Source organism: Arvicanthis niloticus, chromosome 5 (genome assembly GCF_011762505.2).
Source record: "Arvicanthis niloticus isolate mArvNil1 chromosome 5, mArvNil1.pat.X, whole genome shotgun sequence".
In the NCBI taxonomy this organism is placed as follows: domain Eukaryota; kingdom Metazoa; phylum Chordata; class Mammalia; order Rodentia; family Muridae; genus Arvicanthis; species Arvicanthis niloticus.
In genome coordinates, this window is record NC_047662.1 from 31276633 (window position 1) to 31290212 (window position 13580).

At 46.3% G+C, this 13580-nt stretch overlaps 1 protein-coding gene across 4 annotated transcripts; it reads left to right on the forward strand.

Moving 5' to 3' along the window:
* Positions 1-256: 256 nt before the first annotated feature.
* On the forward strand, positions 257-13334 carry Ppie (peptidylprolyl isomerase E). 4 transcript variants are annotated; one of them, XM_034503212.3, is made up of 11 exons: positions 329-345; positions 1268-1366; positions 2181-2224; positions 3044-3114; positions 3743-3903; positions 4345-4426; positions 4857-4957; positions 6883-7006; positions 9405-9590; positions 12333-12475; positions 12662-13334. In XM_034503212.3, exons 5-11 carry the CDS (start codon positions 3868-3870, stop codon positions 12728-12730), a joined length of 741 nt encoding a protein of 246 aa, XP_034359103.1. In that variant the 5' UTR covers positions 329-345; positions 1268-1366; positions 2181-2224; positions 3044-3114; positions 3743-3867; the 3' UTR covers positions 12731-13334. The 4 variants fall into 4 exon arrangements, with proteins under 4 accessions (XP_034359102.1, XP_034359107.1, XP_034359103.1 ...); XM_034503211.2 differs by lacking the exon at positions 3743-3903 and having other exon boundaries at positions 257-353; positions 3044-3070; XM_034503216.2 differs by lacking the exon at positions 3743-3903 and having other exon boundaries at positions 281-345; positions 3044-3070.
* Positions 13335-13580: the final 246 nt, after the last annotated feature.

A 13580-nucleotide genomic window follows, 5' to 3' on the forward strand; every position in this document is an offset into this window, starting at 1 on the left:
GCTCCCAAATTGGCCAAAACCAGCTGCCTGGACAGCCCAGACCATAGTGTGTTGGTAGTGGGTCAGTTGCCATTATTATTCCGGTTAATCAGACCAAGGTTTGTTTCCAGCATCCCCAGCCGTAGGAACCCCCAGCCCATGTAGGGTCGTTCCGGACCGGACCAGACCGCACATTTGGAGCGCTACAGAGCGTGGCAAGGCAGCCGAGAAGGGGCGGAGCCTGCAGCCGCAGCGCACAGAGACCCGCCCGGACCTAAAGGGAGGGGCGACGGCGAGGGGGCCGACCGAGTGCCGGCTTCCGGCGGAAACGGACGCGAGCAAGATGGCCACTACCAAGCGTGTGCTGTACGTAGGTGAGCAGGCGCGGGAGCTAGACTTAGCGCAATGTGGGAAAGTGGGAGAGCAGCCTGGGTCTATGGCGGGCTTGCTGGACCTGAGGGTGTGAGCCCGAGATGGAAGGACCATTCCGACGACCTTCCTAGTCCACTAAGCGCGCAGGAGCCCCGACGAATTGCAGAAACTATGGGCTTCCAAATCCCTCCCGCCCATTCGTTTTACAAACATTCAATGCGGAATGGCTGGGTCTTTGCCCTAAAGGAAGGAGTTACCAGATTATCTAGGTGAAAGCGGGAAATAACCTAAGCACCATAGCGTTGTAATAGGGACTAACAATGATGACAGGAACTTGGGTGAGGGCAAACTTTCTGTTGCCGGGACGCAGAAGTTGAGCAGTTGGGCAAAGGGTCAGAGTAAAGGCAAAGCTGTTCGCTGCACGGTAGCCGAAGCCCAAAAGTGTAAGATAGAACCCTAGGGGCAGCTGGGTCATTTTTCGAGAAACCCAGGGAAATTGGGGGAAATGGAAGATAAAAGAGAGATCGGCGAGGGACGGATGATAGCCCTGTGTACACTACTAAGGAGCTATCCCTTTATCTTGAGGACGGTGACATTTAAGACTTTGAAGTCTAAGAGAACTGATGGATTCGTTTCCACTTTCTCAACATATTTGGGTGGGGCGTGGGGGGTGGAGGAAGGGAATGGAGGCAGAGAGGTCAGTTATGAAGCTATTGCAAGAGTCCTGGAGATTGATTCGGATCTGTTTGAAAGAAGATTGGAGAAAGAAACATAGTGTGGGTAGGCTATAGAGAGATGTTTGTGTAGACAAAGGGCTGGATGGAAAGATCCCTCCCTTTGCCTGTCAAGCCCCTGGTCTGCAGGGACTTTTGAGTGTGGAGGACGGCGGCTCAGAAGGGCCTCGGCTTACTTGCAGGTGGGCTGGCAGAAGAGGTGGACGACAAGGTTCTCCATGCCGCTTTTATCCCTTTCGGGGACATCACGGATATTCAGATTCCTTTGGATTATGAAACAGGTGGGTCATTTGGGGAATTTTAGTGTTCAGTGCCCTCCTATAGGAAAAGAATTAAAGTCATGTCTCAGTTCTACATTTACATTCTTAGGCTGGGGGTATAGCTCACTAGTAGAATTCTGGCCCATCATGTGAAGCTGTGGATTCAGTTCATACAGACACACAGAGAGAGGCAGAGGGGAAGAGAGGTGAAGCAGGAGGATAGAGTTTAAGGTCAGTCTCGGCTGCATAAGTGAGACTCTGTCAGCAGAAGCACAGGCAAGAAATGTTCTACTGACTTTCTAATGGAATGTATGATCAAGCTGGTATTTTTGAGTGGGGGCTTCTTAGATCAGAATTTGTCTTGGGGTAAAACTGAACATCCTTACAGATTTTAGAATGTATGTGTAGTTGATCAGATTATGTATTTGGTTGATGGCTTTTTGCCTGTTTTATTTTTGTTTTGTTTCTACTTCAAAATGATCTGTGTTGTCCAGGCTGGCCTCCAAACTGGTGATCCTTCTGCCTTAGCCTCCTACGTAGTTGGCATTACAGGTGCATGCTTTGGCACCTGGAATCAAATTGTATATTTGGATAAATAGTTGATTTGCTAAATAACTTACTTTGCCAGTTGCACTGAATGAGAAGCTGAAGTTCAGTATAGCTTTATCTATAGAAAATGTTTATTATTGCTTCAAGTATTAAGAGGAATCAAAGGATTAGGGTCCTTCTTTGTATATCATGAATGGGTAGGTTTTCTAAACATGGTAAGGACCAACTTCTTTGTGACTGTTCTCTTTTCTTCCCTTGTCTTTGTGTTTATTTTCTTTTTTTGCAGAAAAACACCGAGGATTTGCTTTTGTTGAGTTTGAGTTGGCAGAGGTAAGACTTTTGTGCTTTGTTTAGTCTTTGGTTCCTACAGAGTACAGTTCTCAACCTGTGGGTCAAAACCCCTTTGGGGGTTATATATCAGATATTTACGTTACAATTCATTTTTTTGTTTGTTTGTTTGTTTGGTTTTTTTGTTTTTTTTTTTTGGGTTTTTTTTTGTTTTTTTTTTTTTTTGTTTTTTTTTTTTTGTTTTTTCAAGACAGGGTTTCTCTGGGTAGTTCTAGCTGTCCTGGAACCAGGCTGGCTTCAAACTCAGAAATCTTCCTGCCTCTGCCTCCCAAGTGCTGGGGCTAAAGGCGTGTGCCACCACTGCCCAGCTACGTTACTATTCATAACAGTGGCAGAATTACAGTTATAAAATAGCCACTAAATAATTGTATGATTTGAGGTCCCCACAGCATGAGGAACTGTATTAAAGAGTTGAGAACTACTGCTATAGAGGAAGCTATCCCATATTTACTTAGGTTCCAGGTCCTAGGGTAATGATGCTTTCAGAGGTCCAGAAATGCTGTTTGACTATGATGTGTCGATGACAGCTCAGACCCACTGTCAGACCCTGCCTGTCCTGCTCTGGTCATTGAATGTTCTTGCCTGGCAGTGCTGGTGATTATCTCTTATGCCTTCAGCTAGAAAAAGATTATGGTGCTGTGAGCTCAAAAATTACCCAAGAAGTGTTGTTGGTCACACACCCAACCTAGGCAGAAAGTACAGAGGCGACATTCTCCTGTTTATTTTGCTATTGTGTGTGCATTTAAACACACAAGAAGTATCCACTACAAGCCTAAACGTACACTTGTATTTCCTTGGCAGGATGCCGCAGCAGCTATCGACAACATGGTACGGCTGAGGATCCTCACTGTAACTGAAGGTGCCTTTTGCTGGTACAGAGGGCTTGTTCAAATTGGTCTTCTGAATCTCTGAAGTGTCAGAGTCAGGTGGTGCGGTAAAGGTTGCCATCAAGTAAAAATATTCATTGTGAGCTGATTGTTGGTAGAATTAGTTCCTGCCCAGACGCCTCTCCGTTTACTAGAGTACTTCCTGCCTATCCTTCTTGGCTCTCACTGACCACTCCACGTGATGGCAAATGGCAAAAACAGTGCCAACTAATTGCTCACTGAAACTGCAAATATGTGCAAAAGGGGAGGGTTTCATGAAATGTTAGACCAGTTAACAACAGAGAAGAGAAATTCAGGAAGAGTTAACCAAAGGCCATGCTACTGACACGGGTGATTGGAACAGCTGGAAGAGACCTTGGAAATGATGGCACTCTTAAAGATGTGTGGCCTGCCTAAGACACTTATGTGTCATCCTGTCAGAAGTGAAGTGTAAAGGTGTCATATCCTGTGGCTAGAACTTTGCTGGGAAAAAAAAATCTTTAAAACTAATCATCTCTGGTTACATGTTTCCATTAGAAATCAGTACATAATTGATTCTGATTCTAAGAAATTTACACTTTTATATTTTTCTGGTATCATCATAAAATCCTAATAAAAGACTTTTTTTTTTAAGTTTTTTTTTTTAGTTTTTTGCCACAAAGTTCTCACTGCTGCCTTAAGGCTCACATTAAGTGGCCTTTCCTGGTGCTGGTATCTTGGTGATGGTCTCTGCTCAGTATTCTCTACTGCCCATTCTCCATGGATGCTATTTCAAAGCCGATCTTGCTTTCAAAGGTGAACTCGAGGTCTATGTACATTTTTCCTTGTCACTTGCGTCCCTTGAGCTCAGAATTACTCTTAGTGGTGCAGGGCTTTGGTGGTATTAAAGCTTTGTGGCAGCTCCGGGGAAGAAGTACCTGGTCGTTTTCTTCCTTGATACTGTTTGTGGTGAGAGCACAGCTTTCACTGCCAAGGGATCCAGGATTAAAAGGAAACACTAATCAGGTCTCAGAAGTAAATGAAAAGTTACAGAGTTGTTTGTTGTTTGTTTGAGACAGGGTTTCTCTGTATAACATTGGCTGTCCTGGAATCTAAACCAGGCTGAACTTAAACTCAGAGATCCAGCTGCCTCAGCCTCCTGAGTGCAAGGATGACAGATGTATGCCACCACCACCTGGTTGCTGCCAGAGTTTTGTAACCTGACAGTTTAAGCAGCTGGATTTACAATCTTTTCAGAATGAATCTGAGCTCTTTGGACGGACGATTCGTGTCAATTTGGCCAAGCCAATGAGAATTAAAGAGGGCTCTTCCAGGCCAGGTGAGTGGGCACCTCAGACTGTTGTCAGGTCCTCCGGTTTGTCCTTCTTTATATGTGTGACCAGGAGTGAGGGACAAGAGGGTGGTTCACACTGGTGAAGGGTGTACATTACCTTTATCAGTGGATAGTAGCAAAGCCAAAGCAATTGTTCCTCTTATAAGAGAACCCATCTGGGCTCCTCCCAGTTCCCTTGGTACTCCATTCCTAGAGGAGAGCGGAAGCCAGCAAAACCCTGTCTTTGTCTTTGACGTGGCCTTTTCCCTTAGTCCTGCTAAGAGCTGAGCCTCTAGGGAGTCTCAGTGGGAACTTGGTCTTGAGGGTTCTGTAAAGGAACTTCTCTGGCCAAGAGTACCACAAAGATGATCAAGGCAGCTGCCAGCAGTTGAGGAATAGTCTGAATTCTTAACTTTTGTGTGTCTTTTTCTTCTAGTTTGGTCAGATGATGACTGGTTGAAGAAGTTTTCTGGGAAGACTCTTGAGGAGAATAAGGAAGAAGAAGGACCTGAGCCTCCCAAAGCTGAAGCCCAAGAGGTGAGGGTGAAAGGAGTGCTTCCCTCCAGAAGGCAGGCTGTGCTCTCCATCATCCTGATAGGGGCTTTCAGATCCGAGCATTTGCCAAGCACAGAGGGCAGGTGGTGAACTTGGAGCTTGGTGAGGACGGTGCTGTGGGGGTTAGGAGTTGTGTTTGTCCTCCTCCGCACCCCACCAGGCAGCCCTCCTGTGCTAAGGTCTTTGGCTCCTTGCTCTGTGTCCTGATTTTGGACTCCTGCAGAGGTAACAGGACAGGTAGTGTTACTTCCCTTTAACTGTGTGTGTTCTGGGTTTGCCTATGGCAGTTTTGCCCTGGCACATTTCCTGGTTCTCAGCTCACTTCCCTGACTACTGCTGCAGGACTTCGCTTCCTCTGTGTACCTGTGAGGTTTATAATGGCATGTGGCTTTTCTGTCCTCTCAGCTGACACAGAAGCCGTCACTCTTGGCTGACTGCAGCCCTCCTGTGCTGCACTGTCAGCTTTGATGGTCTCTGTTTCTAATACTGGACTTCAGTTGTTTCTGGCTGCAAGTGTCATTGTGGCTTTATTTTGCCTTGAGTAGATGTCATCCCTTATCTTGCCCTGCTGGGATCTTAATCTTGGTTACTATCTAGCCACACACTTACCTAAACCAGAAGTTTGTATGCAGACTTACAGTAGCACTCACAGTGGAGTCCCGGCTCATCCTAGTCTCTTCTTTACAGTAGAACCAGTTCGTCATCACACTCCAGTGCTTTTCCTCAGAGCCTTCCGTGTATTGTATGTAAGCTGTGTCTAACCTTGCCTTTTGTTTGGAAATTTTCAGTTTGTGGCTACAGTCTTTGTTCCTCCAGTCCCTTCCCAAGGGAGCTAGAGTAGTCTTTGTGGAGCACAGATCCAATCATTTATGTTCAGAGCTTTTCACTCCTGTCATATGGCTCAGGGCACAAGAGCCCAGCAGGGCTTCCAGGTCCATCTTGTCCATCTTGCAGATGTCATTTCTGCCGCTGTAGTGTACTCCCTACTCCATGCTTAGTGATATACTCTGTCTCCATGCACGTTTGCTTTTGCACAGGACACTCCTGTGCTGATTGCCCTTTGCTAAGTAATACATTTAATGAGCTGGGGCTCATTAAATATATGTATACTGTGTATGTATATAGTATATAGTATATGAAATATATATCTGACCACATGAACTTAAAGGAAGAAAGTAGTTACTCATCTCTATCTTCAAGACCCGGGGCAATACAGCAAGAACTGTATTGCTGCTGCTGTGTTATTACTAGTACCAATGTAAACAGCAGTAGTTAGAGCATCCACACGATTCCTTGGCATGTGCTTGATCAGCTGAGCCAAAACAAATGTGATGCTTGTATTCTGTACCTGCTTTCCTGTGCTTTAGGCTCCCCTACTGAAGTACAAAGCAAGCCTCAGCCTCTTGTCCTTTGAGCGTTTGTACCCCATCAGAATGGCTTCCCCATGCTTTCAGGATGAGCCTGTGACAGTGCCGATTGTGCATATAGGAAAGATGTACTGGTGTGTGTGTGTGTGTATGTGTGTGTGTGTGTCCACTAACTGTAGTAAAGTATATGACTTGACATAGGCATTGTAGATGAGGAAGGTTGAGTATTCTGACCCAGCGAGCTGCAGGACAAGGAAGGTGAGCAGGCATGTCTGAGGGCGAGTGTGGAGAGATATGCCTATGGTTAGGGGGCCTGTTTTAGAGTGCTGAGTGAGGTTTCCTGTCACTGGGTGTCCAGTTGGGTATTGTGGCCATAGTTCCTGCCTCCTACAGCCCTATCAGGGCCCAAGACCTTCACTGTCAGCATCTGTGTTCAGGCTGTTTGATGGTGCTGTGTTCTGATGTATGTTCGGAAGATTACTTGTGCACCTACTTAGGGAGTTAGTGGTCTTCTAACTAGCATTTTATTTCTACACCTAGGGAGAGCCCACTGCAAAAAAAGCCCGGTCAAATCCTCAGGTGTACATGGACATCAAGATTGGGAACAAGCCAGCAGGCCGAATTCAGATGCTCCTACGGTCTGATGTTGTGCCCATGACAGCAGGTAAGCAGACCCCTGTGCTCAGGTTGACAGCCAGCTGATGGCTGAGCAGAGTCTCCCAAGGTTCTTGCTGCCTCAGCTCTTATTCCTCTGGCATTGTTTCTGACCTGAATTAATCTGTATCACCTAAGATCCTAGGATCTAGTGACAGAGGTCAGAGCAGACATCGAAGCTCATTAATTGCTGGTTTATTATTTTTTAATAGTTGAGGTTTCTTTCTTTTAAATAACAGTAAGATTGCATTATTATGAATATTGTGAATAATCATGTAAAAGAATGTATCAAACACATTATCCCAGCAATATTACATCTAGCTCTATGTTCTAGAAGTACTAATTTCTAGTTCATTAAAATATTGACTTATTCTTTAATGTAAATTTTTTATTTATACATTTAGTTTAAGTAGTTATCACAAAATTTGCTTTGAAAAATCATTAGTCCCCTGTAATAATAGAGACCAATAACCCCAATTCCTGCCCTGCCGTCAGCACCATTTGCTGCACCTCAGAGGCAGCCAATTTCACTTCTTAGCTGGTTATTTTGATTTTAACTTCCACATTGAAAGATAATAGCTTTATATTCACCCCTCCCTTTTTAATTATACAAAAATTATTTTCAGTTTACATATTATCTTTTGATTTACCTCTCCAGAAAAGGAATTATTTTTTCCTGCCTTCAACACCCCCACATCTTTCTGGTAGTCACTTTAATTTTGGTTAGGCCATGTCTGAGTACCTGTAACTTTAGCTCCAAAGACTTGGATATTCTCTTCTGGCACCTACTTTCACATGTATATACTCACATACAGACATGCCACATGACCATTACTTAAAACAGTTACTGTGACCTGGTGTGGTGGTGCATTTGGAAGGCAGAGGCAGGCAAATCTCTTGAGTTCTAGGCCTGCCTGGTCTACATAGAGTTCCAGAACAGACAGTGTTATATAGTGAGACCCTGTGTCAAAAGCAAATTAGTGTGTGTGTGTTTGTGTGTGTGTGTGTGCACATGTGCATGCATGCCATGACATATATGGAGATTAGAGGACAACTTTAAGAGTTCCAGGGAAGACATGAAGAAATGTTCACTCACTCTAGTGAGGGAATTGATGGACACAGCAAAGAAACAACACCATCAAGTTCCAGTCGATGAGTCAATGACTTTATTGTGGTTACCTCAGGAGTGTGGGTGGGTAGTGCTTACAGAATCAGAAAGTGACTCAAAATCAGCTGCATCACCAAAGGCCCATAATGGCTCATGAAAACTAGAAACCTGGTGCTCACTGCACAGGCAACTTCAGGCAATTTGATAAGTTAGAAAGTTGTTTTCCAGGCAGCTCCATTTGTCTGAAAGTGTCTCTCAGTCCTTCCTGCTTAGGGAGGAGAGGATCCTATTAAATCTGGTCAGTCTCAGGGACTTCTGATGCTTTTGAGTAATTTACTTCCTGAGTTACTGAGGAGCTGCCCTGTAGGATAGACAGCTTTACCTCTTTATAGAACATCCTGAATCTTACTAAGCTTCCCTCCAAGACAAAAAAAATCTTGGAAGAAAGTCTCACTCAACAATCAATTCTGTCCTTTGACCTCAAACTCAAGTTACCAGGCTTGCACACTTTACTTGCTGAGCTGTCTTACTGGCCTTGGTTTTTTGTTTTTTCTTTAAAAAAAAATTACTAACACTTTAGTGTGGTTTGGGATGCAGCAGAAATAGAATGCACATACTCAGTTTAATCCGAGTGCCCTGTGGTTACTTAGTAAATCAGTGTCGTGACAGCTTATAAGGAGCATACAATGAGAATATGATCAGCCCTCTCTATCCACGGATCCACATCTGTGAATTTACCCAGTCATACAGCAGAAAGATGTATGGGCCAGTCAGATGGCTCAGCAGGTTAAAGTACCTGCTGCCAAGCCTGAAAACCTGAGGTCAGACCTAGGGCCCATGTGATAGGAGAGAACCATGCCCTGTAAGTTGTCCTCAGACCTCTATATACCTGCACATAGACATGCACATACACAATAAGTAAATGTAATAAAAATTTGTAAATATACTTCAGGGGAACATTGTATCTCTACTAAGCATGTGTGTGTTATTCCTTTGTCATTACATACCCTAGATAATAGAGTATAACAACCATTTATGGAGCATTTACATTGTATGGTGTATCATAGATAATATAGAGATGGTGGAAAAGGTACAGGATCCAGGAGGGTTCTGGAAACCATCCTCATGTGGATACCCAGGAGCAGCTATGCAAAACTACACAAGTAAAACCTGCTGCCTGCTTTATTTTTCTCCCTTTCATACATCCCCCGCCCCCTTGTCTTTCTCGGTAGTTACCTTAATTTTGGTTTGAAAGCTAGATTGTCTCTAACCTCAGCACCTTTCCCTTTTTCCACACCAGAGAACTTCCGTTGCCTGTGCACCCATGAAAAGGGCTTTGGCTTCAAGGGAAGCAGCTTCCACCGCATCATCCCCCAGTTCATGTGCCAGGGCGGTGACTTCACAAACCACAACGGCACGGGGGGCAAGTCCATCTACGGAAAGAAGTTCGATGATGAGAACTTCATCCTTAAACACACGGGACCAGGTGAGCACTGACTCTGCCGTGGTGAGTAAGGCAGGGCCAGGGCAGACAGCACGACTGCCAAGCCTGGGCTGTGATTGGCCAGCCACTGAAGAAACACATGCTGGGGTGTGCTGCCTGCTTCCCTCCAGGCTTTTCCCCCTACCTTCATTCCACACGTTGGTGTTCCTGCGGGGGTAGAGTTTGTGGTTATTGCTGCAGCTCCCTTATGTCCTCGGCCTGTGTCCCCTCCACACCCTCAGTCCCATAGTCCATGCCTCAGATCATAGTCCATGCCTGTTTTTCTTCTGAAACCTTCATATTGATTTGAGGTCTTGCCTTGTGCCTACCACAGATGCATGCTCTGCCTCCCTCCGATTACAGCCATCCATCCCTCCTTATGGACTGGAGTCCGTCCCTCTGCCAGTTAGGATCTTCATGTCTCCTGCTGGCTCCCTTTGACCTAAATAATGTGTTTTCCCTGTTTAGCTAGTTTGGCCCATCTGTGTCCAGGCATGCAATCTCAATCTTAAAAAAACAAAAACCATCTTTGGACTCTTGTTCCTCCCACCAACTGTCGTCTTGACTGTCTAATCTACTTTTTAGCAAAACTTTTAGAAAAAATGTAGAAGCTCACTGCCTCCACCCTTCCTAAGCCCTTCTCTCTAGATTGTTAGCCCAGCTGGCCACTCAGACCTTTCTTGATAAAGATACTAACCGTCTTTTTTGCCAGTAGTCAGTTTCCCGCCTCAGCTGATTCCACCCCATCAGCATCCTGCGCTGTCAGCCCTGTGCTCCTTGTCCCTCGATTTGTTCTGGCAGTCGGCTCCTCCGTCTTCGAGTAGCTTCACCTGCTTTGCCACTTTTCTGTCTTCCACTTCCTCCTTCCTCAATTACTGAGCATGATGGTGGTCAGAGATCAGTTCTTTCTCCATAGAAACCTGTCCACTGCGCCTCTGTGCCTCCTGCAGGTTTGTGCTAGGCTGAAGTACAGGGACAAGAAGCCTGCATATCTGCAAAGTAAAATGTCCTCATAGGTGCAGTAGCACCAGAAGACACGGAGTTAGTCCAGCGTGTGCCATGCCCAGATGCAGCAGGTAGAAACAAAGACAGGTTGTCACTGCCAGCTCAGGTGCCACAGGCTACTGTATTGCTGGTGCTGACAGGATTTTGTGAAATGACACATGGGAGTCCACTGATTTACATTATAGTTTTAACTCGAGTTATTTCTTTGTTGGGTTTGTTTTTGAAACTGGGTCTCACACTACGCAGTACAGGCTGGCCTGGAAATCACAGAGATCCACCTGCTTGAGGCTCCCAAGTACTGGGATTAAAGGTGTATACCACCATACCTGGTTTGTTTTTTGAGACTGGATCTTAGAGTGTGGCTCAAGCTAACACTGAACTCTGGATACTCCTGAGTGCTGGGATTACAGACATGTACTGCTGCATCCAGCTCCCTAGATGATTCCATTACTGGGAAAAGCCCTTAAAGCTTGCCATTTGTGAAATATAATAGACTTAGGTCTTAAGGGACTAGAGAGGTGGCTCAGTGGTTAAGAACACCTGCTGCTCTTGTAAAGGACCCTCAGACTTGACAGGTTAAAATAGTTCTCCAACTCCCTTTATGTCTCTGAGCTTCAGGAGGTAACTGTTCACTTATGCCTGATCGGGGGTTGGGACTTGGCTGGATTCATCTTCCCGGTCACCCACAGCTCTACCCTGTCTCCAGTTCATATCCTGGCCCAGCGTCCCTCCATGGGACTGCCTTAAGCTTCTTCCCAGCACAGATGTCCCTGCATCTTAGTTGTCATAGCACAGTATCCTTTTTTTTTCCCCCCAGGGGGAGGAGGTTTATTCAGGAGATAGGGCAAAGGTGGGGAGAAGGTGGAAGGATAAGAGAGAAGAGAAGTACAGGCTGGCCATGACCACATGGAGAGGGGAGGGGACAGAGAGGCAAGAGAGTGAGAAGGGGGTAAGAGAGTAAGAGATTAAGAGCCACAGTATCCTTTATACTAGATGTATTTATCATTTGTGTTGGTTTGCTTGTACTAAGTATAAGTACTTTTGGGGTTTTTTGTTTTGTTTTGTTTTGTTTTGTTTTGTTTTTGTTTTTGTTGTTGTTGTTGTTGTTGTTGTTGTTGTTTTTTCGAGACAGGGTTTCTCTGTATAGCCTTGGCTGTCCTGGAACTCACTTGGTAGACCAGGCTGGCCTCGAACTCAGAAATCCGCCTGCCTCTGCCTCCCAAGTGCTGGAATTAAAGGCGTGCGCCACCACTGCCCGGCTATAAGTACTTTGTTTAAGTGAGGGTCCATGCAGCACAGTTGAGTGTGAAGATCAGAGGACAACTTTGAGGAGACAACTCTTTCCTTTACTTTAGGTTCTGGAAATGAAGTACAGATTGTTAGATTTCTACAGCAGGCACCTTTCTCTGTGGACTCATCTCTCCAGCCCATACAATTACACTTAAATGGGTATTTTGCTCAGCAGTGTGCCAGGACTTAATGGGCCTGGGTACAAAGTAGACTGCAAGTCATTATTATAAATGAAAAGACAAATGAATGGGGGAGGGGGGGCAAAACAAAACAGAAAACAGAAACAGCCCAGTCATCCTTTTTCTGTAGTGAGGGAAAGACAAGGTGCTGTCTGTTAGAGTCCTTTCTTGGCCTGAGCCAGCATGCAGAAGCACCATCAGCCGTCAGCACAGGCATGCATCATGGGCTGGGAGCAGTGTGGAGGCAGCTGACAAGTTTATTTTCTCCCAGGCCTCCTCTCCATGGCCAATTCTGGCCCGAACACCAATGGCTCCCAGTTCTTCTTGACCTGTGATAAAACAGATTGGCTGGATGGCAAGCATGTGGTATTTGGGGAGATCACGGAAGGCCTAGATGTCTTGCGGCAGATTGAGGTGGGTGGTTGGAAATGGCTTCCTGCCTGGACCTTGTGTGGGTGGGTGCCCCAGTGGGAGAGTTGGAGAGGGTTCTCTGTGCCCTGGAAGGGGCATTTAGAACAGGTCCCTGTGTGGGGACGGGGTGATGCTCTAGCAGGTCCTGCACGCTGCTTCTCTCCTGATTTCTCTGTTCTGCCCACACAGGCTCAGGGCAGCAAGGATGGGAAACCAAAGCAGAAGGTGATCATTGCTGACTGTGGAGAGTACATGTGAGGCTGCCTCTGCCCACCTCTGCCACACAAGGACAACTGCCTGGTCTCTGCCCCACCTCTGCCACACAAGGGCGACTGCCTGGTCTCTACCCCACCTCTGTCAGACAAGGGGGACTGCCTGGTCTCTGCCCCACCTCTGTCAGACAAGGGGGACTGCCTGGTCTCTGCCCCACCTCTGTCAGACAAGGGGGACTGCCTGGTCTCTGCCCCACCTCTGTCAGACAAGGGGGACTGCCTGGTCTCTGCCCCACCTCTGTCAGACAAGGGGGACTGCCTGGTCTCTGCCCCACCTCTGTCAGACAAGGGGGACTGCCTGGTCTCTGCCCCACCTCTGTCAGACAAGAGGGACTGCCTGGTCTCTGCCCCACCTCTGTCAGACAAGAGGACTGCCTGGTCTCTGGGCCTTGTGAACAAGCTGTACATAGCACAAGCCTTTCCTTGGGCTCACCTGCCTTAGCAGCCACTCGTCTGCAGTGCCCAGGCCTTCTTCAGTCGTGGCTGGGCCTGAAAGCCAGCATAGGCAGAGTGCTGCTGCCACCAGTCCTGAACTGTCTGTAGCTGCTAGGTGACTTCTTTGCTAAAATAAACTGGTTTTTTTTTTTTTTTTTTTTGTACTGTTGCCTCCTGCAAGTTGCTGAGAGTTGTGTTAGGGATCATGTCCAAGAATAAGCTGTCCCCTGGGGTGGCATATTTGGAAGACTGTAATACCTTCCCTGTGGCTTTGTTTCCTTCCTTCTGGGGACTAAATCCCTTACATGCTGCATGTCCTTGTCAGATCAGTCAGGGCAGAGGAAGTCAGGCCACCCGTCCCTGTTGTCCATGGTCCTGAACCGCTGCCTGTCTGGTAGTGT